The sequence below is a fragment of the Gymnodraco acuticeps genome, unplaced genomic scaffold (assembly GCF_902827175.1).
Source record: "Gymnodraco acuticeps unplaced genomic scaffold, fGymAcu1.1, whole genome shotgun sequence".
NCBI classification, from domain to species: Eukaryota; Metazoa; Chordata; class Actinopteri; order Perciformes; family Bathydraconidae; genus Gymnodraco; species Gymnodraco acuticeps.
In genome coordinates, this window is record NW_022990368.1 from 547755 (window position 1) to 574254 (window position 26500).

General features: G+C 39.2%; 1 protein-coding gene across 1 annotated transcript in view; it reads right to left on the bottom strand.

Moving 5' to 3' along the window:
• The window catches only part of smyd3 (SET and MYND domain containing 3), a 77381-nt gene extending 51085 nt beyond the window's left edge, over positions 1–26296 (bottom strand). Inside the window, exons 1-5 of the mRNA XM_034224252.1 lie at positions 26074–26296; positions 7337–7400; positions 7148–7255; positions 6621–6678; positions 6271–6419 (exon numbers count right to left, since the gene is read on the bottom strand). Of these exons, the coding sequence (XP_034080143.1) occupies positions 6271–6419; positions 6621–6678; positions 7148–7255; positions 7337–7400; positions 26074–26234 (540 nt within the window). The 5' untranslated portion in view covers positions 26235–26296. The remainder of the gene's footprint in view (positions 1–6270; positions 6420–6620; positions 6679–7147; positions 7256–7336; positions 7401–26073) is intronic.
• Between the last annotated feature and the right edge of the window lie 204 nt (positions 26297–26500).

A 26500-nucleotide genomic window follows, 5' to 3' on the forward strand; every position in this document is an offset into this window, starting at 1 on the left:
ATATTGGCAAAAAACTCCTGTCACACTGGTTCTGTGGTTGTGTCTGTCTTTACACTTGTTATGGAAGGCAAGTGATTGCTTTGGATGGTGCATGGGTAGGAAATAATTAGGTACATGCATTTGAGTCTGTGTAAATGGTTTTGGGTTCTCGCTTACTTCTTACTTACTCTTACTCGTCCGACAGGGGTTCAGTATTAATACAAGACTGTTATGGCGTGAAATGTACATGGTTTTCCAGATTTTTACGTTTTGACACTAAACTCAGCAATTATCTGTTCATAAATGTTGTGTTGAGTTATTTTTGGATTATTATTTGTACAGCCCATTTCTAAATGCAGTGAAAGTTATTTACAACCAAGTTCCTGCTCCTTTGTAATTTCTCTGTGTGTGATGAAGCCATATCTAGGAGCTTATATTATTTAATAGTTATCCATTTATTTTATTGTTCTTTTTTGTTTATAGTAAATCTTCCTTTTAATTCTTATTTAAGTTGATCAAATAAGTTGTACCATGCCTCTGTTTTGTAAAGACAGCCTTTGGGCACCGGGGGAGGGGAGACCGGCTCATTATAAATATGGGAAACAGGTGGTAGTGAGCGGGGCACCCGGTAGGCTTATGGTTTTTTACCATCGGGTAAGAAGGAAGAGAAATGCTTGATGTGTTGACAATAAATTGCACTGAAACGACTTTTGCTCGGACCTTGATTTTTACCCATGCGTAAGATTCGCTGACGGGTGCCTCGGCGGCACTTTGCGTTATATTTCTTTCTTATATTTTTATGATTTTGGCCGCTATAGTGTGACTACCTCTTCTTTTCTCCCTCCGTCATCTCTCTCTATTCCCTCTCGTTCTTCTCTCACACTCGTTATTCCTTTCTTTTTTCTCTTCCATCCTCTCAGTGTTGCTCGCTCTTCATCTTCCTTAGATTGGAGCAGAATTCCCATCGGAATCTTGAACCGCATTTAATCAGCAGCTTTCACGTTTTCCCAGCCTCACAAACCAATCCAACGTATAAACACACACACACACAGTGGGGCAAACAAGTATTTAGTCAGCCACCAATTGTGCAAGTTCTCCCACTTAAAAAGATGAGAGAGGCCTGTAATTTCCATCCTAGGTACACTTCAACTATGAGAGACAGAATGGGGGGAAAGAATCCAGGAAATCACATTGTAGGACTTTTAATGAATTAATTGGTAAATTCCTCTGTAAAATAAGTATTTGGTCACCTACAAACAAACAAGATGTCTGGCTCTCACAGACCTGTAACTTCTTCTTTAAGAGCCTCCTCTGTCCTCCACTTGTTAACTGTATTAATGGCACCTGTTTGAACTCGTTATCAGTATAAAAGACACCTGTCCACAACCTCAAACAGTCACACTCCAAACTCCACTATGGCCAAGACCAAAGAGCTGTCAAAGGACACCAGAAACAAAATTGTAGACCTGCACCAGGCTGGGAAGACTGAATCTGCAATAGGTAAGCAGCTTGGTGTGAAGAAATCAACTGTGGGAGCAATTATTAGAAAATGGAAGACATACAAGACCACTGATAATCTCCCTTGATCTGGGGCTCCACGCAAGATCTCACCCCGTGGGGTCAAAATGATCACAAGAACGGTGAGCAAAAATCCCAGAACCACACGGGGGGACCTAGTCAATGACCTGCAGAGAGCTGGGACCAAAGTAACAAAGGCTACCATCAATAACACACTACGCCGCCAGGGACTCAAATCCTGCAGTGCCAGACGTGTCCCCCTGCTTAAGCCAGTACATGTCCAGGCCCGTCTGAAGTTTGCTAGAGAGCATTTAGATGATCCAGAAGAGGATTGGGAGAATGTCATATGGTCAGATGAAACCAAAATAGAACTTTTTGGTAAAAACTAAACTAGACGTGTTTGGAGGAGAAAGAATGCTGAGTTGCATCCAAAGAACACCATAGCTACTGTGAAACATGGGGGTGGAAACATCATGCTTTGGGGCTGTTTTTCTGCAAAGGGACCAGGACGACTGATCCGTGTAAAGGAAAGAATGAATGGGGCCATGTATCGTGAGATTTTGAGTGACAACCTCCTTCCATCAGCAAGGGCATTGAAGATGAAACGTGGCTGGGTCTTTCAGCATGACAATGATCCCAAACACACCGCCCGGGCAACGAAGAAGTGGCTTCGTAAGAAGCATTTCAAGGTCCTGGAGTGGCCTAGCCAGTCTCCAGATCTCAACCCCATAGAAAATCTTTGCAGGGAGTTGAAAGTCTGTGTTGCCCAGCGACAGCCCCAAAACATCACTGCTCTAGAGGAGATCTGCATGGAGGAATGGGCCAAAATACCAGCAACAGTGTGTGAAAACCTTGTGAAGACTTACAGAAAACGTTTGACCTCTGTCATTGCCAACAAAGGGTATATAACCAGGGGTGCACATAACTTTTTTGCCCTGGTTCTCAAAGGAGCACCTGGAGATGTTGCTTGGTGCTCATCCTTAAACTTAAATAAACCGTAACTTTTGAGGGGGTCTGGACTTTATTTGCCAGACACACGGCACTAAACACACATGCAGAGGTGAACACAGAACACACATGCAGAGGTGAACACAAGACAACATTAGCACGACCAGTAATCCTACAAGCTGTCATCACTACCCTCCTGACTGTTCTCCTCATTGTCTTCCTCTCTGTCAGACATGGTAGCTGATGATGTAGGCCTACTACTTTCTCTCTGGTTGAGTCTGCTATTAGCTGCTTGCATCCACAAGTCAACAGCTGGGTTTGGGTCGAAAGTCTCTGTTGTCATCTTAGACAAGTGGATGTAATCAAATAAGTATGTGAACATAACCAATAACCTACCATAGCCAATAACAAATTAATGTAACTTATTTTATTTATGTTATTCATTCATATCTTATTTTACCTTAACATTTATTTATTTATGTATTTTTTTGTATCTCTCCAGTTTTAAAGGATATGTTTGGTTTACTGTCCTATAGTATACATTGGAATGATTTAAAACCTGTTTATCCCAATAATTATAAAGGAGAGCCTTGGAAATATGTGTTTACATAAATTGTGACCAAACCGTTTGAAGTTAGACTAAAGTTAACTATCTAAACACTCAGAGTCCTTACCTCACTGAGCTGTAGTTATCAGCCTCTCAGTCTGACTGGAGAGGACTCTCCCTCCACATTATTGTAGAAACATCTTCTTCTTATATCCGTTAAAGCAGCTAGCACCAGATTCTAATAACAACAGCGCCGGTACCGGTGCACCCTCCCTCGCTCACTCGCACTTTGGCTGTGAGCTGCGGGCGCCAGATAAGCCAACATCCCCCATTTTCATCACTTACAGCGCCCATCGTACAGGGCAAATGAAACGTGTAACCGGGGTGAAAAGGGTGTACATTTACTTAATTGTGAATATTGTTACATCAAGGCCGAAAATTAGGATGAGCCCCAACGGTCAAAAATGTTTTTTCCCTCCCAGAGCTGCCAGCGCAGCACCTCCCCAGATCTGGCGCCCTAGGCGAACATCTATTACGCCAGTGCTACGGGCCTGCCCTGAGTTCATATCATAGGTTCATATGCAACTCGCAAATATATTTCTCTCTCTCTCTCTTCTCTTTTCTCTCTTCTCTCTCCTCTCTTTTCTCTCCTCCCTTCTCCCTCTCTCAATGTTGGTACGCAAATGCGCCTTTTTTCAAATGACACGGTGCTCTTTTTTTGGCGGAGGTGCGCATGCGCACCAGTTATGTGCAGCCCTGTATATAACAAAGTATTGAGATGAACTTTTGTTATTGACCAAATACTTATTTTCCACCATAATTTGCAAATAAATTCTTTAAAAATCAGACAATGTGATTTTCTGTATTGTTTTTTCTTATTTTGTCTCTCATAGTTGAGGTATACCTAGGATGAAAATTACAGGCCTCTCTCATCTTTTTAAGTGGGAGAAGTTGCACAATTGGTGGGTGACTAAATACTTTTTTGCCCCAATGTATTTCATCCAAGATATTACACTCTCTCTTTCTCCCTCTAACTTTCTCACTTAGCCTCCATAAAGCCTAATGCATTATGCAAAATCATGGAAACAAACACAGTATGTGTGTTGGTTTTGAGAAATTAAATTCTCCAGTTCATGCGCTGCCGAGATTCTCCTGTCACATAAATGAAAGTAAAATACGAGACTCGGAGTCTGCTGCAACGCCAGTGATGTTCACTGTATGTGATGTTCACTGTATAGCTCATTGTGGGTGTCAAAGGAAGTGGTTTATCCTCAGTGGACCTGGGAAAACATTGGTAAAAGGCTCGTGTTTAGTCTGTCAGCGGCTTTCCAAACTTGCCATGTTAACACGTTGATGTTTATCACATAATGTTGACAGGGAATGCCTTCTACAAATCTGAGCATCACCAAAGATATAAAACATTAAACCTGTGGTAGACATGAACGAAATATATCCAAAATATCCAATTTATTGAGATAATTTAGTGTGGACTGACCAACTGAAAGACCTTTTCAACCCAAAAACATTATCAAAAGTGGAGTTTAACAATAGTTTTTTTGTTAAACTATCTTTGTTTAAAGTTCAAAACTAAGCACTGACATAAAAGTCAAATGCAAATCATGTTTTGGATATGGAAAAATCATTAGATGACCTAAGCTGATCTGAGTGAGAACATCAATGTCAGGAAGTTTAACGGTGAGTTAGGCTTATTAGCAACATTCATGTTTTATTGAAACGCCATTAGCTCAGCCGCCTGACTGCTTTCAATTAGTAGTAAAATATACTAATAAAATCATTGTGATGGGAAACAATGCACACACAGACTTTTGTGGAAAACACCTCAGAGCTATAACATTTCAGAGAGGAGTCAGACATCTAACAGATGACAGAGCTAGAGTGAAATCCAGGCAAACACATCCTTGCATACATAATGATTTGCGGTGTAAAGTCTACTGAAGGCAGCTGGTGAGTTTTAAGAAAATAAGACTTGAGGTTGTTCTGGGAATACACACACACACGGACATAATCACAGATGCTGGGGAGATCATAGACATGTGTTGGGGTCCATCTAAACGCAGCAGGGGATGCTAGAAGCAATAAACTGTTGCTTGTGTCTGTCCTTTTTGTGCAAGGGTAAACATGTGTGTACAGCCAAGGTGCGTATGTGTCTACAAACTATATTCAAAAACAAACATATACATATTATATATATATTTATATGTATGATGCAACCTCCAGGTCTGAAAGTGAAACAAATACGCAAGTGCCTTTTAAACTTCATTCTTTCTAACGGCAAATCCACTGGTTGCAAAAAGTCAGGTTGTCTTTTTAAATAGGTAGACAGTTTTCTGATGAGTTTATGGCCTCAACTGCTAGATTAAAGGCTCCGTTCATTACATCATGATTCATTTTGTAGATTATATTCCCCTTTAGAGTAAAATAATAATAATACATTTGATTTATATAGCACACTTTAAAGACAACGTCATCTCAAGGTGCTTCACAAAGCTATAGAAGCAGGATATAGACGAGAAAGCAGGATATGCTTTACGGCAAGGCTACATTGTCATTGACGATTCACTACAACGGTGTTGTAGAGGAAACTTCTGTGTAGCTATGCAGTGGGAGTCACCGACTCAGGAAGGAGACACGGGAAGAGCAGTAGCTTTGATGTCAAACACATGATGGTTTATTTGGAGTTAACGGCCGGAGGATTCACATCACAAGTCCAAGAGTCAGAGGTTCTGACTTCACGGTAGAGTTGCCACGTCAATTCTGAAGAACTCTACCCCAGACCCATGTATTTAGCTAGTTCAGAGAGCATCATCAACATGCTGCATAACAAGATAGAATGATAACACCTCTATCAGCTGACGCCAACAGGCAGGAACAGGGAGACAAAACACTGAGAGCACAGCAGCCAAGGTTACAGGTGCCTGTGCTCAGTCAGGACAGTTTGAACTGATACACTGGGTCAAAGTTATGGGCCTTGGAAAATATTTCCACAACAGGTGTCACTACCACTACGACAATATCACAGCCTCTATGACAGCATTGTTAAGCATTTAGTTGTTCTTTAAAACAATCTTAGCGGTAAGTTAATTTCAAACAAGCCTGTTTTATGCTAGCAATACCAGCTAACGAGAGCTGGTCTCACCGGGCCCCGCTCCGCCCAACCTCTGCCCTTATGTCAAAATATGGTCACAGTGGTTGGCGTCACAGTGATTATGTCCAATTCTTATAAACAGTTCATGGATAACAAAACTGATTTTGCCTACCTTTGCAATGAGGCTTAAGGGTTCTTGGCAGGAAGGAGGCAGAGCTGAAGTCACTTCCAGGTCAGATACCTCCTGTTGAAGGTACAGCTCTAACATGGAAGCCAGTTGAGACAGACCCTGTTTCTTCTGCTCCGACATGGAACTCAGGTCTGTCAAAAAATATAAACAATAAAGAAATCATCTGTCTGTGCCTGACAGCGTCTAGACAGAGATGTGGCTTTGACACTGCCAGACACAGAAACACACTCAACTCTTTCAGTTGCCAATATGTCTGCAGAGAGCTGGCAGGTTTCTGCACAGGCATCAAACTCGTGCAAAACAGACACATATTCCCACACTGAAAGACTTACGTGATTCATGGTCCTCCAAAGTGAAGAGCTCCTCACTCCTGCTCTGAGATGGATTTAACTAAAAAGAAAAAGAAAGAGGGCATCCGCATGTTACTATAGTTTTTCCATCTTTGTTACATATTATGAGCTGTACTACTAGAAACATATTGATGTTTAATTTGTTCAAAAAAACCTTTGGAAATGATTTCATTACAGGTTCTTAATTATTGGAATTTGTTGTATTTTAGAAGCACAGTTGAAGCAGTTTTTTAAAAAGCAACAGCATTGACTACACTTTAATATATGTTTGTGTATCCAAAGCAATATTGTGACTGCTATATTTTACAACTCTATTACATATCGCACATTTTCCTGACATTGTGCAGCAATATTGAGGTTTACACATGACTATCCTGATAAATCCGAAGTTGCAAGGTTTTTAAAGGAAAAGCATCAATAGACAGCCCACCACTACTGACAAAAGGAAAGATATGAATACACTTGTATATTGTATCCGTCTTGAACAGGGTAAAGCTCTGGAAACATACCAAGCCAAAGATGATTCTTGCAGCGAGACGGACTGAGTCAGTGGGAATTCTGGGTAGAAGGTTCTTCAGACATTTACACTCTCTCTTATGGCCAATCCATGCTTGTTTCTGCAGAAGAAGAGCATTTCATCAAATGGAGCATACACAAACACACTTTGATATGCACAACATAATACACACACACTATACCTGGCAAGTGGTGTTGCAGTAGCGAGCCATCTTGCACTGGGAGCACCGCAACAAGGTCTCCTGTCTAGACAGAGTGAAAGAGAAAATATTCATTCATTCTGCACAGATTGTCAACAGCGTCTCCACAAAGACACAAAAGCTGAATCACTGATATCAAAAACTCTCAAGGCCAAAGGTAGAACATGTTAAACAACTGAATTAATTAGTGAATTAAAATGTTAAATAGATCCAGCACTTTATATTTCTTGAATGACTGATGTCAAACTTTATAAGAGTTTGTATTCGACAGTTTGGGAGATATGTAAGCCGCTACACGACCAAACATATCGACTCAAGCATTCTGTCATGCTCTTGACCTTTTCCATGTAACAACCTTGTCTTATCCTTTCTATTTGCTTTATTAAGTTGACTGTGTGCATCCATTATCTAGTTTATCTACCTACCCATCTTCTTTTAGATTGACTAAGAGCAATACATTAGGTACATTCTCCTCACTGTCACAGCCGGTTAGTATCACAGCACTTCATGTGTCATGTGAGCGCATGTGTGTGTTTGCTGTGTGTGTCCACTTAGTGTGTTAATGTCTGCTTTTGTGTGTATGTGTGTGTTTCCTGCCTCCAAGGTCTGCTGTGTTTCTCAGAGTGACACTGTTGTCCACTCCAGTTTGCCTGTCAGTCTGATAACAAGCCGGAGCATAGCAGTGTCTGTCTGCTTCACACAGCCAATTACAGGCAGGGGGAGAGCAACACTGAACACACACTCAAGATGCCATGTGAGTCACAGGAGCTCTGTCAGAGTGTGTTTGTGCAGAGGTCGATTCAATCCTTGCAGAATATACACATTGATTTTGAGCTTTCTATATATTTTTTGTATTTGTTCGACAGAAGAGACTGATTGATAGATCTTTATAGGGGGTCGTTAGGTCCAAATAATCTATGATAAAAACAGAAATGTATCCGGAAGATAACACAAAAATGAAAAAGAGATCATAGCTAAGAGAGAAAAGGAGTTAACGATAGATAAACATTTGTTTTGCATAAACACTTATATGCAGACACCCCTAGTTGCAAACAGAAGAAATTTGAGGCTTAAAACGTACTGAAAAAAACATTTTGGCTTAAGACACAGTTACTTCCTGCACTTCTTCTATACCATTAATAGTAATAACATTTATATGACAAAAGGGGGATTGGCAGAAAAATTCAAAAACATTTCACACGCAGAAATAAAAGCAGGGATGTGGCGATTTCATTGGGTGGGCCAGAGACCACTTGAATGCTACATAAATGAAGTTTTCAAGTCAATAACCTTGAACCTTATCTCTGTATCAACAGATTGTTCAGCCTTGGGTTTCCGTACTGCTTGATAATCAGTGCTTTAGTGAGGCAAAACCTGAAGAATGCTCAGTATCACAACTTTGTTAAACATGCTCATTCTATGTCACTGCAATTCAGATTTACAAGAACCAAAGAGTAGCAAACCAGAATGCTTGGCACTTTGCATTCAATTTTGGGTGTGTGAAGGATTTCTCTGCATTGCTAATGTTATTACAACATTAGATTATAAGCATGGTTGAGTCGGGGGTATCAGCGGAGCCCCGGGCTTGTTTGGCATTAGCTCACAACCAGCAAGAAGTCTCTCTGTGAGGTTTATCATATGATAAGAGAGAGAAAATGATATAATATTCTTAATTAAATCTGACAATGGATGGTGTTATGAGCTTACACGCACACAATTAGGTAATGGAGAACATGCGATGATGGATGTAAAGACATTAGCATAGGGCTTATCGTGCTGAATATGTGACATTTGATTAGATTGGACATACTTATAAATGACATTTTAAGAAGCTTAAAAGGCATATCAGACATATTATGAACACACACACTCAAACAGCGCAGGTCTGACAGAAGGCTGTTGCCTGTTAATGTTAGCGTCAGAAGTTAAGTGTTTCATATGATGGTTTATCACTAAGGCACCAGACTGGACTGTTGTATTTGGCTCGTGGCCCTCGCAGGCTTCAACGAGTTTCCACACACTGTTCTCTCCGTCTCACCCTTTTAGTTTCTGTGATTTACAGCTTTCCTCTCCCTCCTCGTCCTCCTCCATTACCTGTTCTTACCCTCCTGTTGTTATGCCCCAGTGCCTTATTTGCAATGACCTTTCCAGCCTGAAACCTAATTGTTAATTTATAGTCTCACCTTGAGACGGAGGTACAGGAAAACACAGCTATTCTTGTCACGTTGAGACCCTCCAGAAACAGGAGAGCCACCCACTATTTTAAGAAACACATGCCTGAAGAATGAGACTCAAAGCAATAACAACAGATAGAAGCAGACCAGACGTGAACACGACAGGTTCTGCGCAGCTTCACAGATGAACCGAGAACATAACTCAGACACTACGAGACGGCGGCTCACATCACGATCTGCCAGCTGCAGGAAGTCCATCCATCTTACACTGACACAGACAGGAAGGCTATTCTTTCTGTATGTGTTCCCTGCAGCTTAACTCAGTGGGAGATGTTGCTCCCAGGAAGCAATCTCATGTGGAAAGAGCTCTACTGTGTTCACGTGTATGTCGTTTGGTAGATTTCCATAGCTTCTACAATGCTTTATACCTGTCAAAATGCCTTAAAGAGTTATTCCAAGATTAACATCAACCAACATAACGGTCACGACAGAATATAATTAATTATATCAAACAGCTAAAATCCTCTCAACTACTGTAATGACTTTAACGTGTATTACCATGTCTGTGGGGATCCATGCTGAAACGCATGTAAGGTGAGGGAGCGAAAAGAGATAGAAACAACAAATCATTCAAACAAAATGATTGAATGGTACACAGAAAAGGAATCTACATTCAATAAAGGAAATCCCTTGGTTACAGTTCAACCATGAAGAATCAGTGTTTCCCCTAGGTTTATTGCTTTGGGGGGGTGCTGCCTGAGCGGGGGGGGGGGGGGGGGGGGGGCATTGGGATATTTTTTTGTAATCTTCTGGAGCAGAGAGAGGAGCTGTGGACTATTGTTATTGATCAGTGTTTCTTAGGGTCAAAAACACTAAACTCAACTTAAAATGAAAGTGTTTAGTTTATTTAATAAAAGAGCACATGTTCAATGTGAAAAGTGACTGTAGATATAGATTAGTTGCAATTTGGTGCTTTATATATAATTATTTTTTTTTTAAACACCTTGAATTTCAGGGGGGGCGCGGGGCTCCGTTGGCGGGGCGCAGCGCCCCTCCAAGACAATGGTAGGGGAAACACTGAATCATATATACGTTAGGATTTAGTTGATCATTATTTTGCGTATAAATGTTAAATCAATATTTATTATCTTTGTTTATTATTAGAAAGAGAACAGTTTTCAGTTTTATCAAAAAGTTATTAATTTTTTTTAAAATTGGGGGAAAAAGGCATACAGGAGGTTAACAAAAGAAATGCTGGCTTGTTATAAATATGATATACATTTATATAATTAACAAAAGGTTTCTGACCGATAGGGACGTGCAAAGTGATGATTTCTGCCACAAGATGATAGAAATTAGATTTTGCCACACTTATTAAAATGGGGAATCTACCACAGACCGGTATAGGCGAGGTTGCAACTCTTTGAGCTTGACAGTTTTACGGCAATATCGAGTGAACAGGAATTATGCATCACTGTGATGAAGAAACTTGATTTGCAGGGTACTACCTCATTTACTGGATCAGCCAAAAAATCTGACATCCTATATGGTAATTTTATTTGTATCGTTTCTCCAATTCAGTTACCGGGAAATGTAATATATCACAGATATGTACATCTATACCACTGTCATTGCTTATTGAAATAAAATATGGATACACTGAGAGGAGAGAGACACAGGCTCCAATACTGTTACACATAGTTACCAAACCACATTAATGCACAGTTGCACCACAGCAACTGTTGTTATGGTGACAGCCTCCAGGCTGATAAGCTCTCAGCATTTCCAAGATATCCACTCAAAAAACACACACACACGGCTGTATAGATATCGATTACATGATTCAGGCATTCCAGGAGGACCGCAAAGGTTATATCTTGGCAAAAAATAATTGAATATTTCCTGTCAGGAAGGGTTGTATGACACTCATGAAAACAAATATGTTTGCACTTCTGTCCTTGCAAGCGGCAACGTATAATTGTGACACACTTATGTGGATTATTGGCAAAATATATCAATGTGATTTCCAGACCATCTACACTCTCAAACTATTGCTCCAACGCAACAGAAGCAACCACCAAAACAAAAACACAATTTGTGTTATATCTTGTAGTCCAACATTTCAGCCAAATGTTCTTCCAACTGACTGTGTCTTCCTGTCTTCCTTAATCCTGAAGTAAGCAAACACCCACACACATTCAGTGCATTTCACACACATTACTTCTTGATTCAAATAAATGGAGATGACTCTGTTTAGGCCTCCAGGCGATAGCCAACAAGAGTTCAGAACATACGCTGCTACATACTGTACAGTAAATACATACCGTATGAGACGTACACTGATGCCACGCAGGCCAAATATAGATGTGGACAAAAACAACAGCGCAAGACGGATCAAAATAAACCGCAAAAGACGTCAAGACATATACAGTCTTCCATATAGCCTTCGTCATATTACTGTGTGCAACAGAACCATATTTTGTTCAATAGGAATACTGATTTTCATATTAAGGTTATGATTTCTAGCATTAAGCATAACCGTCTCATCTTTGGCCATGTTTTCTCAAAGTCAACTTTAATGTCAATTTGTCTGTGTGTTTGTACAGACAGAGATCAAAATAACGTTTCCAACAATCCCGAATACAAAATACAATAATACAAATGTACAAAAATGTATGAATATGTATCCTCTACAATCAACAGACACATTTACACGTATGCACACATTAAGATAAAACACAACAATCAATATATACAAAAAACAGTCACTTCAATATCTTAGGGAATGTACATAGTGCAAGATCTCATAATGTTTCTGTACTATTTCTCCTTGCCTCTCTTTCCCTCTCTCTTTAGTCCTGCCCCTATTCTCCCTGTGTCAGATGTTGTGTGCAGTGATGGTCTTCTAGATGGCAGGTCCATAATGGGTCTGCAAGTCCAGAAGAAAAACTAATGAATAATATTAGATGGCTTTCATTAAGAACATGCAAAAGGCTGAATAAAAAAATAGACGCATACTCTTTCTCTCTGCAGCCCCTCCTCTTCTCCATGTCAAACTCTCTTAAATGTGTCCTTTTTCTGTCATTCGATCTTTTTTTCTTTTATGCCCTCCTTCACCTCTTTCAAAAACAGTTTAGAGTATCAATACATCATTTAAGTCCTAAGTGTGCCTTTGAGGGTCCCAGCTTCTCCAATGTAAGAAATTAGATCCTTTTTTATGTAATATCTTTTGATTTAGTTTGGACAAATTAAGCAATCACCCACATGTCACCTTGGGTTCTAGGAAAATGAGATGGACATTATTCAAAATTGTTTAACATTTTATTGACGAAATAACCCACACATTCATAGGCAATGACTATAACCGATATGTGTAGCCTTGCCTTTATCAGAATCACTGTAACTATTTCTCTGGACATGACAAGGACACTTATTCTTTCCTTTGTTTGAAATGTAATTTAATTTAATGTAACATGGAGAAGCTTTAATTTTCTTAGAGACAAAAGGCAGGGAGCTCTTAGATTCAACATACTGTATCATCAGTTATTGCAAAGAACATTTTATTTAGTATAAATAACTGGTTGCTTTAACATGATGATCTACTAAAAAGAGCTTCAGTGTAGTTTATAAACAATAGTTTTAGTTTTAGAGCAGCAAGGCAAGTCCCTGTTATGAGACAATCAAATTATACAATTCCTTCTGTGGGTATATGATGTCCTATAGTGTGTATTGTCAGTGTCCATTTTGTTTTTCTCCTCAAAACAACAGCTGTATGTTTTTTTGACCTTGCAAATTAGCCAATTCTGAAGTTTTTTTAAATGTCAAACATGCAGTCACTATCAACTTCTGGAAAGTAGATTTGTTTCAAAGATACTTGAGCAGACAGGAAATCAGGAAGACAAAAACAAAAAAACTGTCCCACTCCCCAGACAGCAGAGGAAGTGACTGAAAGATGCTTTTTGTCACATTGAAATGCAGGAACAGAGATGTGTGTGCACTCACATGTGTGTATTGATGGTCAAATGTGTTAAATCTATGCTATCAGACACCTAATTAGGCCTACCTCAGCGTGTGTGTGAGTGTGAGTGTGAGTGTGTGTGTGTGTGTGTGTGTGTGTGTGTGTATAGCATGGTAATTAATTTCCCGCGAGTATTGGATGCTGTGCTGCAGCCATGAGAGATCTAGCTCTGTGTTCATGTGTGTGCACGCTTGTGTATGTTAATAATTAGTGGGGTCCTCTTTTCTGGGCTGTCCGGTCGTGCCTGAGTGGATTTTCTCATTTCCAGGCTGAGTGGCAAACGCAGCGTGGTACAACTCACTCCCACGTGACAGGCAATGGTATACGAGTATGGTAAGTGAATTACTGATAAATATCAACATAAATCAACTGCAGCATTCCTGATGCTTCAAAAATGGTAATTTCTTGTTTCAAAGGCAATCCACACAGAAACCTGTGCCTGGGCTGCTTGAGATTTGTTTATGGGAAGATCCAACTCCTGCGAACTCCTCATGCAGCAAAGCAAATTCCAGCACAGACTCTCTCTTTGCCAACATTTCTGTGTAAAATATGAGACAATGTAAGAATTATAATTCAACAAACGAGCTTCCTGAAGGGACACTACTGCCATCTAGCGTTGCGTCTACTCTCTGATAGTCCAGACCAAACAGCACTGAGACGCTCAGTACACTGCAGACACCCACAGCACAGCTACACATCAACACGTGAGCTTAGTTTAAATGAGTGACTGGCATGTGGAGCTGTGTGTGTGTGTGTGTGTGTGTGTGTGTGTGTGTGTGTGTGTGTGTGTGTGTATGTGTGTGTGTGTGTGTGTGTGTGTGTGTGTGTGTGTGTGTCCCAGCTGTGCAGCGTCCACAGCCATCCTGGAAACCTTGCTGTGCTGTTAATGATTGTTTAGAGGATGATTCATCGACACCTGAGGAGACTGTATGAGAGAGGCTCCTTATTGCTTTATTATCCTGATGAGAAGAGTACATGTGCACACAATTACCGCCTCAGGGGAACATCTCCCATTGAAAATAAATGTTTTCTGAGCAACAAAATATACAGAATCAGAGGGAAGAAATACCAATTTGCTTCATTGCAAACAGGTGTATATGGCACGATTTTCCATAGTTCGGGGCTGTACTTTGATTGAAGATATTGTTTTCTCTACGGATGGGACATAAACAAGGATATATGGTTATATATATATCGTTAAAATATTGAAGAGCTATTCTCCAATCCTATCGTCTACTACTACTACTATACTGGTAAATAGAATAAACTGGACAAATATGAGCATGCAGTTAAAAGCATTGAAAGTCAAAAACATAATTAGAATTTGACTGAATTATGCAAGTTGAAAAGAGGACTCATAATCTGAGTAGGCTGCAATAAAGGACTTAATAACTTGGAGTCCTAGAATCAAACAGTAGATCTGAACTTGTCTTTAGTTCTGAATTAAAAGGAGCATGGCTGAACCAATCTTGCCACGTTGATTGAAATGCAAAACAAACAAAAAAAATCATACAAAAATTCAACTCAGAAATACAAGCACTACACGACACCATAGGATCCAAGGAAATGTCAGAGAACTCCAGGATTGCCATCTGAACCAATAATTACATTTTCTTTCTCATCAATATTTAAATAAAGGGAAGAACCTCATCTGGATTGGTCAAGGACATCAGCGATTCAAATCTTGACCAAATGAGTTCAATGAAAGACAGCAATCAAATCTTAATGACTTTGTCTCGGACGTCTTTTCAGAAAACTATTCATATTCACAAAGGGCTTAAATTACGTTGCACGTTTTCCCTTTAGGTTTTAGACATGAGTGTTTACAAGCAACAGATACACCGTCTTAGATCAGGGGAATAATGCGAGTCCACAGGGGGCTTTTCGCTTTAATCAAAAATCTCCTGGGATCTAACCCACACACAGATCAACACTGAAGGTTCTGCACTTCCTGGAAAAATACAATATCTCTAATGATGTTGCTTTTAAGTAAAGAAAAAACTAGAAATACTATCCATCCTCGTGAATGCCGACATTAAAGTAGCTCTCAAAACATCTGGTCCTCACAAGGACGGTTAAAAACAACCCATGTAGGTGTTTTACTTGATGAATACTGAGTATTTACACACATGAGAGGTTTGTACAGCAAATCACTTGGCTTGCAAAAGATATACAGCTGTGTGTGTGTGTGTGTGTGTGTGTGTGTGTGTGTGTGTGTGTGTGTGTGTGTGTGTGTGTGTGTGTGTGTGTGTGTGTGTGTGTGTGTGTGTGTGTGTGTGTGTGTGTGTGTGTGTTGCAAACACCAAGATGCTTTGAGACACCTGGGTATCTAACAGCAGGAGGGAGAAGGAGAACCAGGAGGAGGAGGAGGAGGAGGAGGAGGAGAAGGAGAACCAGGAGGAGGAGGAGGAGGAGGAGGAGGAGGAGGAGGAGGAGGAGGAGGAGGAGAGAAGCAGATGCAAGCGAAATAATCTACATCAGGAATGAGGCTGGGGGAGAGAGGCAGGTGGGACCAAATGTGAATCTAAACACGAAGGTTGGAGAGAGGAGTGAGGAAAAACAAGGAGAATGAAAAGAGAAGGAAGAAAAATGGAAGAAGTAGGGAGGAAGACGATGAAGTGAGGAGATGTCAGAAGTAGCAGATGGGAGGATAAATCGGGGAAGAGGGAACAAGGAGAAGGGCTGCCTCGCCTTTTGAACTATTTCCCTCCTCTCATCTGCTGCAGCTCCGCTTACTGTCGGCTCGTCTAACTGCAGCTAAAGTAGTAATCTGTATGCTTCATATACCACTACACTCTTATCAGTGGGTGTGTGTGTGTTTTTTTTGCAAGCAAGAACAAGGAGGGAAGCGGGTGTATGCATAAGCAAAAGATAAAATGCCTGAAAAGGGAATGCAATCATGAGGAGACATACAGCATGTTCCTGAAGATAAAGAGAACTGGGAAAAGAACTGTATTGAAACACAATGCAATGTAGGTATAAAAAAAGATGTGGAATGTATGCGCACAAGTGTTTAAAAACAGTGAAGAGCTCTCAAAGGTGGGTCAACTCAAAACGTGAATCACATTTTAGATTTGTATTTTATTTATGATCAAATAAGCGCTCTATGTGATACAAATTTAGGCTAAAACATGTCAATCTATTAAGCAAACGTTTCAAACCGAAGACGTTACAGATTGAATTATCTGTATCTCATTAAATACATTTTCTTCTTAGTGTATATGACCTTACTTCTGTATTCTAAATCTATTTCAGTAACATCTGTTCAGTTGGTACATTGGCTTGTAATAGGAATAAACCAACAATCGAGAAGAACAAACACAAAAAGCATGAGCCAATATTTTCCACACTTCTCCCTCCTGAGTCCATCTGGTGCTGCACCAGTTTAATACTTCACTGCTATTTACACACTCAGTTTTGGGTTTACAATGGAAGAAATGGCTGTGACATAATCTCAGACTCCAACACCTCAAATCTATTGTTGCTTTGTTTTGTACAAGTGCAGTTTCCCTGTAGCAGGCAGTAACATCCAGCTGAAATTAGAGTCAACAGCCTGTCAATATTTCTTATGTTCTTTGAAATAATGAAGACCCTTCGGAAATGTGTTTATCCAACCTTCAATCAAAAGTTTCCCGCTATAAATAAGACAAAAGTTTAAGATGTTTTGTTTTTGTTGTGTGCACTGCTCTGTTGTGTGAGTTTCTGTGTGTGGTCCAAAGAGACAGTGAGTGAGAGATTGGTGTCAAATATAAAACACACACACACACTCAGATTCTTCTTTGGTGTGTCAAAACCAGAGAAATACCCATCAAAGTGTGTTGTGTATGTGTGTGTGTGTGTGTGTGTGTGTGTTTGATGTGTTATCTGTCCGACCAACAGAGACTGTGTCGTCTTTCTTCTACCTCAATCTTTCTTTGGAACTTCCTCGCACAGTTACAATGCACATATGTACCTGTCACTGTGTTGGGAGACATTTACACATTCATAATTTATGCGAAATGCCAGTATATCAACAACTTTTATCTAAACTGTGAAAATGATCTTGGATTTTAGTTTTTCCTTTTGAGCCTCAGCCTACTGCTTGATGATAAACGCACTGCGATTTTTTTTGGAGGATTGCAGCCAGTGTTCTTTTATTCCCCATGTAAGATAATTTGCCTTTAACCAAGCATGTGCCCTGCTTGTAATCTTTAGCAACAACTTTGGCACCTTTTCTATTTTCTTTGTGTTCCACCAGCAAATCTAGCAAGAAAACACAGGAATACTCTACTATAAGCAATATTAATGGCATATTATATATAATATAAATGACCTAAAAACTGTTGACCATAACAACAGTCCCATAAAACCCAACTGGCATGTGAGATCATCAGACAGATGGGCAGTACAGGATTGACATGGTTAGAGATAAATATATATTTAAGAGATGTATCTGTCTGATAAACGGACCTCTGTCAAAAAGACTTTAGAGACACCCAACTGACACCAAAGATAATGTTACATTGCATTTTCTAATTAATTGGCAATGTAGAATAATTTCAATACTGCTTTCCTTTGCATTTGTACATCTTGAAATGTTGAGGAATATAAAATAAAATCCCTTTTTTATTGGATGTGTTCCTCTATTATCTCTCCTCACCCGCTTCTCGCTTTGTGAGTCTGTAAGAATCTCTAACAGTTGTTTATTTGATGACCTCTGGCGATTTAAATCCTGCTGAGATCCGTGTGTGTGTGTGTGTGTATTCCCTCAGCATTTATCAGTCATTACTTACATACAGCCTTCAAGGCCTGTAATTAACTTCAGCTTTGATGCCCCCGACCTGCTAATTTCCTGCACGCACACACACACACACACACACACACACACTCAATATAAACAAACACAAATGCATTCAAACGTGCAAACCTTCAAACACTCACTCATCTCTCTGTTGTTCCTACAGTGAGATACAGGCGCACAAATATATGCACATCCACAGATCTGCACACATTCTTCAACACTCGGTCATGCTGTTAAACTAATTGTGTTTTAGTGAATACAGAACAACAAACTTCAAATCTCTGAGCCCAATATTTGCCTTTGAGCTGTGTGTGTGTGTGTGTGTGTGTGTGTGTGTGTGTGTGTGTGTGTGTGTGTGTGTGTGTGTGTGTGTGTGTGTGTGTGTGTGTGTGTGTCCAATGTTCTACAACTGTTTTTATGACACCAACACATCTCACAGATCCATCACTGATATCAAATCAATAAGAGATGTGCAAAAGTCATCCTGACGGTGAGGTTGTTGAGAGTCGGCCACAAGGCAAGCAGATGTCGCCATGACACTTATTCAATATCTCAAAACATGATCATACTCTACACAACATGGCCTCCGTCTTCCTCCACACACTTTCCTCTATTTACCCGAAGCACATACAACAATAATTGAATTCTGTTATTAAGACTTAATCTTCCTGTGTGAGAGGTAGAATAGGATTTTTGATATATTGAATAAATGCCCAGTCATAATGTTTAGGCTTGTAGCCATGAGTCCTAACACCGTGTGTGTGAGGTTTTTCCGTCATATTGTAAGATTGTAACTGTCAGACCAGCGTTGCCAAGCCGGGAGTCGTAATGCGTGCCTTCAACAAATGACTATTTCAATTTGATAAATCTGAAGATTATTTTATGGTTCAATCAATTAATTGTCCAGTCAAAAAGTTGTCAGAAAAAGTAGAAAAATTTCACGGCTTCTCAAAGTCCAAGGGGATGTCTTCAAATGTCTTGTTTTGTAAGTCCAAAAAACCCAATAGAGGTTCAGTTTACATTTTATAATACAGAATGTTATAACGTTTTTGCATGAAAAATGTATTAAATGTTATTTTTTTTTAATTGTCAATTGACTAATCATTTAATTAGTTCTCGGATAGATTGATTTGTATCAACAGCAGCTGTTTTTTTGTTAAATTATTATTCAAAACGATGGGCATCTCTATATTAACAATGCGGGACCTACATTTAGGCATTATGGAAACTTCATTCTTAACATAGAATAGTTTAACGATTGTTGCCTTCATACAGTAAGTATTCAAAGCTACATGAGAGAAATTAAAACATTAATGTCGTAAAATGTACACATTCAAACCAAAGAACATGTCTGCTGACTAATACTAATCATTTTGCCTCACACTATTGTTTTAAAATTAGTTGGAGTCTGTGAAGGTAGCAGCTGAAGAAATAATTTCAAATGACATTGAATAAACAATACTGGCCTGCTGTTGTGTATTTATGTAGCGCAGGGGTGTCCAAACCTTTTTCACTAAGGGCCACCTACATAAACATATACGAAGGGCTGGGCCACTTATATGGTGAGGTATATTGCCGTAAGTTAAAGGGCCCATGTCATGGCCATTTCTACTGATCATAATTCCATTGTTGAGGTATACTAGAATAGATTTATATTATGCAATTTTACAAACTCACATTGGTTTCTCATACAGCATCTCTGTATAGTATGTGAATTCACTCTCTGTCCTAAATGGCTTGTTGGAGCTCCTGCCCCCCCTCCCTGTGAGCCCACTGTGCTCTGATTGGTCTACCACTATGGTCTACCACCATTACAGCGGAACATCAGTGATTATGTTTTACAATGGCGTTAGCAACCAGAAAATGACACCAGTAAGGACAAACAGATGAGAATGCTGCGTGGGGTCTGGGTGCCGTGTTGGCGGGACGTTGCGCGGCTCGTTGCTGCGTTTACATGCATAAAAACCTACATAACACACAAGGGGACGGGTAATAACCAGAAAAGCATGATATGGGACCTTTAAGTTATAAGTTAGCTAAATGTAGGTAAATTAGGCTTGATACATAAATATGCTTTAAGAAGGGTTTCATTTATCTTGTTGGCAGCTCATCCCTTAAAACAGAAGCCTCAGAGTGGTCATAATAAGGGGAAATATGAAGGCTCTATTTCAAGCTTGTTATGTGAATAAGTCATTGGGCTTTTTTTATCAACTAAGATTTGTTTTCAACATGAATTGACTGAATACTACTGTGTAATATATTTATACATATATTTAAGAAGTACAATATAAGAAAAGCACAAGTTTCATTTGTGGGCCATATTTCATTATCCTTTTTTAATTTGCTGAGGGCCGATTCAAAATGGCGTAGTTTGGACACCCCTGATGTAGTAGCAACAACTGAACTGAAACACATCTATTTATTTGTCCAGGGGTCATCTGCTTTAGTTGCTCTTATTAATCATCTTCCCATTGTTACCAAGGCTTATATACAGTACATTATGTATATAGCCAGTATTTTACCCTTCATTCACCTTGCAAATCAACACATGCTCTCAACTCTCTCACTCTGCTTACAGTCTCATTAAATCCACATGCATCTGTTGAGCTTGATGAAGCTGGCTCTGGCTACAATAGAGAAGACAGTAGTGCAGCTATTGAGTAGGGCTGAACGATTAATCGATTTTAAATCGAAATCGCAATTCGAAATGATGCGATTATCAAATCGCAAAGCCTGCGATTTTTTTAACCTTTTTTTTTTCTTTTTTTCTTGTGTGTCAGTCATCCACACCAATCAGAAGTGCTGTGCTCCACATGTACCAGCCATTGTTAACCAATCAGAAGTGGCCCATGATAGAAGATGATAGACAGATTGATCCAATCGCTTCCAATGGAGCTTTCCTAGATGGTTTGGTGAAACAAACCATCTGAGTCAGGTTAGTAATGCTCCATCACATGTTTTACATCTATTACAGGGTGAATCTTAAACTGAAGCTTGACTTTAAAGCAACCCAACGGAAGTTTCATGTAAGCTTAGTTCTTTCACTCGTAGCTCGGCTGTGGGGGTGCTAGAGACGGAAGCATGTTGATGCGACCTTCCTAGCCGGAGATATGGCCGCATTTTACAATACACTTCCGTTGGGTCGCTTAAAAACAAATGTCGCAAATCGAATCGCAATATTTGTCAGAAAAATCGTAATTCCATTTTTTTCCCAAAAGCGTGCAGCCCTACTATTGAGCATCCAGCTGGACAAATATCACGAGCAAATCGGATGAAACAGAGGAAGAAATCCTCACATGGAGGCAGAGAAAGGCTACACTGCACATCTTTGCACAATCCAGAGTGTCTGTACAGAAGGAGTGGCAGACACGGAAAGCTCCATCAAAGTTCATTTAATTTTATATTGAAACAATATTATGATAGCATTTTTTTTTATTGATATCTATAAGGAAAAGTATTGTAACACATATGAGTGAATGGGAAGTCCAATAACAGCCTGTCCTCCAAAAAACGACCAAATAGGTTGATTGTTCAGCAGCTTATTACGACCTAGTCACGTTTTAAAGTTTAGCACCTCTAGTGGTCGTGTAAGAAACAACAATTTGCGGCATATGGGCTGATGCTCCCGTTGATTGCAAACGCTTCGGAGGGTTGTATATTCACAAATAACCCTCTCTGGAAAATCCTAAATTTTAGAATAGTTTGGCTATTAAAATGTTTTTTGATTTGATTTCTAGCGAGAAGTGTATATTGTACTTTTAGAATCCACGTCCAGTGGATGCGTAGGATCTATAGTTTGATAGACATTATGAAGATGATTTGAGGTCTCGTCTAGGAGAACGTGTATATACTACGTCTTTCCCCCTATTCATTTCTATTGACGGCAGCGTCCATGTAAAGTTGGCGTCAACCCTCACGGGGTGAAAACAGTATTTCCGGTCTCGAAGTTTTCATAATAAAACCGGAAGTATTCCCCTCACTGTCAAATGATTTTACAGTGATATCTGCAGTACTCATCCACTAACAAACATCAGTGTATCCTTGTTAATTACACAACATTGATTGGTTTAAATTGTGTACAATGCTTTTGTGTTTTTCCCCTTCGACTCGGAGAAACAAATAATTTTTTCTGAGTTTAGGATGACCGAAGACACTGAATAAACAACACATCCGGTTTGCTTGACAAACCCCGTGATTAGTCCTCAATCTCTGTGATTGGATGTTGGAGTGGCAGTGCGCCAAGGTTACGCCGAGCTTCAGACAGCTCTTTGAAATGGAATGAAACCACGGCAGACTATCCAAAACTGGAGTCGAACAGGTCCAGTCCGAGTCCCTGTCCCCCCGTTTATCGATCCCAAGTTGGGAAATGTTTTTGTTACTGCAGCAATTTATTGTTACTTTGTAATTCTACTCCACTACAATTCAGAGGTTAACCTGGTATTTTTACTCCACTACATTTATTTGAGTTACGTTGCAGATTCTGATTAATGATGTGAAATATAAACAACCCTTAAATCAGACTTTAGTTACACCTGAGTAAAATTCAGGGAAGGTGATTGTTAAGTGCCAAAATAAACTATGCAATATATTAGACGGCAAGTACTTTGTCAGGCTTAATATTTATCTGTAGATACCCCCAAAGCTTTTTTCTTATTCAAAAGAAGACCTTAACTTAAAGTATTCTTTAATGTTTGAATAAAGCCTTATTAGTTTGTCTGTTTTGCACATCCTCCTATTAATATCTTTGGACGTCCTGCACTAGCTGTTTTATTGTAGAGATCACTACAGTATCTTCTTGATATTTTCTATTATTGACCTTCTACTTTCCCACTATTTTGTATCTAGGCTACTCTTAATATTTTTATTTTTTTATCAAATATAACATATTCAACAAAAAAATGCAATAACGTGCTTTAACCACTAGGCGGTGCGGGTTAAAAACTATCAAGTTTGCAGTGTTAACACAATAAATTATACTTTCCAGTATAATTTTCCAGTTTAGATTATGACGGATTTATTTTGTTATCCACACATATATTGTTTTGATATTTGTAACACCAAACCGACAGAAAATATGGTCTTAACATGACCCAGTGGTCTAGTTAATAAAACATAGTAATATCAAACATAATATTACTATTAACTTTATTGTGCAATTAAAACTGAACGGTAAAGAAAAATACAGTTTCAGTCTCTCGATTTGAAGCTTATGCATTGTACCATGAACCTGTATAGACCTGTAACAGTCAACTGGTGAGGAGTTGGAAAGGTAGTTTCTGAAGATGTTACAAATAACACACAGCATACAATGCCATAATAGCTTTGTATTATTAGTGTAGTGACACTTATGTATGTATAACATCTGAAAATGTGTAGTTTTATTCATGTTTTCACATCATTTTACAGGATATTGCTATAATATTTCATATAGTGTAGTTCTACACATTAATATCTGATTTGTAAAACATCACAGACAGAAAAGGTATATCCGTCATTTAACGGTAAGCTATTGAAATTGTGAATCCATAGATGTGTCTCCCATCACCCAAAACCCCTGACTATTCTCTCAACTCAGTATTTACATTCTTATATTAAAAAAAAATCAGTAATATCTTTAAAAACTACAAGTCTCTTTCTATCAGCTGTGCACCGTTATGGTGTAAATATAACCTATCTACCAATTGGATCAAATATAAAAGTCAGTCGAATTAGTGTTGATACTGCAAGGAGACGTATTGTGTGAAGAGAAATTGAAGATGTTGTGTAATTGCTGATATATGTATGATCCACGTCACGTATTCAGTTTTGGTGGCAGTTCTTCCAGTTTGTCTAGAAGTCTTCTGATCAGGGCTCTATTAATAAATATCTACGGCAGATGTGTAATATTTAATGCAGCCGAACCGTGTATTACAATGTCGTTATGTGATGACTTCCAAAGAGAAAAGCAAGCACACACGGAATATATTATTATTATTTTATTTACTTTTTCATGTTTTCGGATTTCATATCGCATAAACACCATATCCCAACATGCATTGCGACTAAAACATCCAATCACCAAGCTTGAATGATAGCTGAGGATTATGGGTAGGTAGATGTTTTAGCATCAAAACCTCTGAAAAAATAAACGTGTCTCTCAGAATCTAAACTGTGTACAAAAGCATTGTACACAATTTAAACCAATCAATGTTGTGTAATTAACGGATAAACTGAGGTGTTTTAGTGGATGAGTACTGCAGATATCACTGTAAAATCATTTGACAGAGAGGGGAATACGGTTTTATTATGAAAACTTCGAGACCGGAAATACTGTTTTCACCCTGTGAGGGTTGACGCTAACTTTACATTGACATGCTGTCAATAGAAATTAATAGGGGGAAAGACGTAGTATATACACGTTCTCCTGGCGAGACCTCAAATCATCTTCGTAAAAAATCTATATCAAACTATAGATCCTACACATCCACTGGACGTAGATTCTAAAAGTACAATATATACTTCTCGCTAGAAATGTAATCAAAAAGCATTTTAATGGCCAAACTATCCTACGATTTAGGATTTTCCAGAGAGGGTTATTTTTTTGAATATACAACCCACCGGATTGTTTGCAGTCAACGGGAGCACTAGAGGTCGAAAACTTTAAAACGTGATTATAGGTAATAAGCTGGTGAACAATCAACCTATTTGGTCGTATGAGTTGGAGGACTTAATATAAGATAAATGAAATACCAGACAAATGAAGTGAAGCCCTGGTCAGTAGTTTGCAAATTAGTATTAGGCTGCTTAATACAAACCAGAAAGATGACACAAAAGCGTGGAATATATGGCAAAACCTCTCAAAGCAAAATACATTAAACCAGAACATGCAACCCATTCATGGCTAATATTTCTTAAAACTAAATTTTAACAAAGGGCCCTTCTTCAAGAAAAGGTCTCAAAATCAGGTTATAAAGCAGGACCTAGCTGAAGACCTATATCAGTAAATAATATGTTTTAATTAGTAGTGTGTATAGTATAACCAAACAATGTAAGAATAAGACATACTATTACTACTGCCCTCTCACCCAGCTCTTCTACATGGCATGTTTTCCCCAGAGCTATCCCAACATTAATTTTGATGACGTTCAGTTTCACAACTTTACCATAAAACGCCTGCCACTGAGCTCAAGCTCTTTACAACAAAGGTCTGCATGTTTTCGACTGTAATCATGATATTTTGTGATATAGAGTTATTTTACTCTTAATTTTGTATTACTACATCGTTAAATCAGCCCTTAAGCATTTGAATAATTATCTGCACACCACATAGCATTATGGTGTCACTTCTGCCTCATTTGAAACCATGAAAGAGCAATAGTGCCATCTAGTGACCGGTTTAAGAAATTAGTGGCATCTACCAGTGTTAAGGTTTTTTAATTTTGGTTTTGAGAAGCGAGAAATTAAGAACAAACACTTGAATGGCCTCCTGATATAAGACGTATGCAAACATACACATGTACCGACATATACAACATGTTTGATGCAGACCAAAGAGTATGGTACACAGAAAAATTGGCACAGAAAAGTGAAAATATCAAACGACATGTGCGTATAAATCTACTTTCTCTATTCAGAAATGAGTCAGAAACATGTGCTTATTCACCAAACTGCCTTCAAACCACCTGCTCTAATGTAGCATACACCTACTATTAAACACCGAGCAGCTTTTAATGGTAACCGCAGGATGCTGGTGACTCAGAGGACTCACCGGGAGAAGCAGTGGTGGCAGACATGTCTGGACAGCTTGTTGGACACACAGCAGGCCAGCGGCTCTGCAGAGTGAACCAGCTCTCCCCTCTGGATCCTGGCTGCAGCCCGCAGACCGTTCCCCTTTCCGGGGCTCACGAAACGCTCCAGCTTCGGTGCCATAGCCGAGTTTCCCTCCACGTGAAGCGAGCACTGTGTTTACATCCGTAACGGAGAGGAGCGTGATGACGTCACAAAAACGTGCGAATCTTTGCCTTCCATCAATGCACTTTAGTTTCAAATATTTGTATTGATAAGAAGCATACAAGTGTAAGCAATAGTACAGACTTCTTTAGGGTGGAAATCATGCTTCTCTTTTTCAACATAGTTTTTTCTTTATTATTTCTTGTTGGCTGTTCTTTTTGAACAGCCAACAAGAAATAATAAAG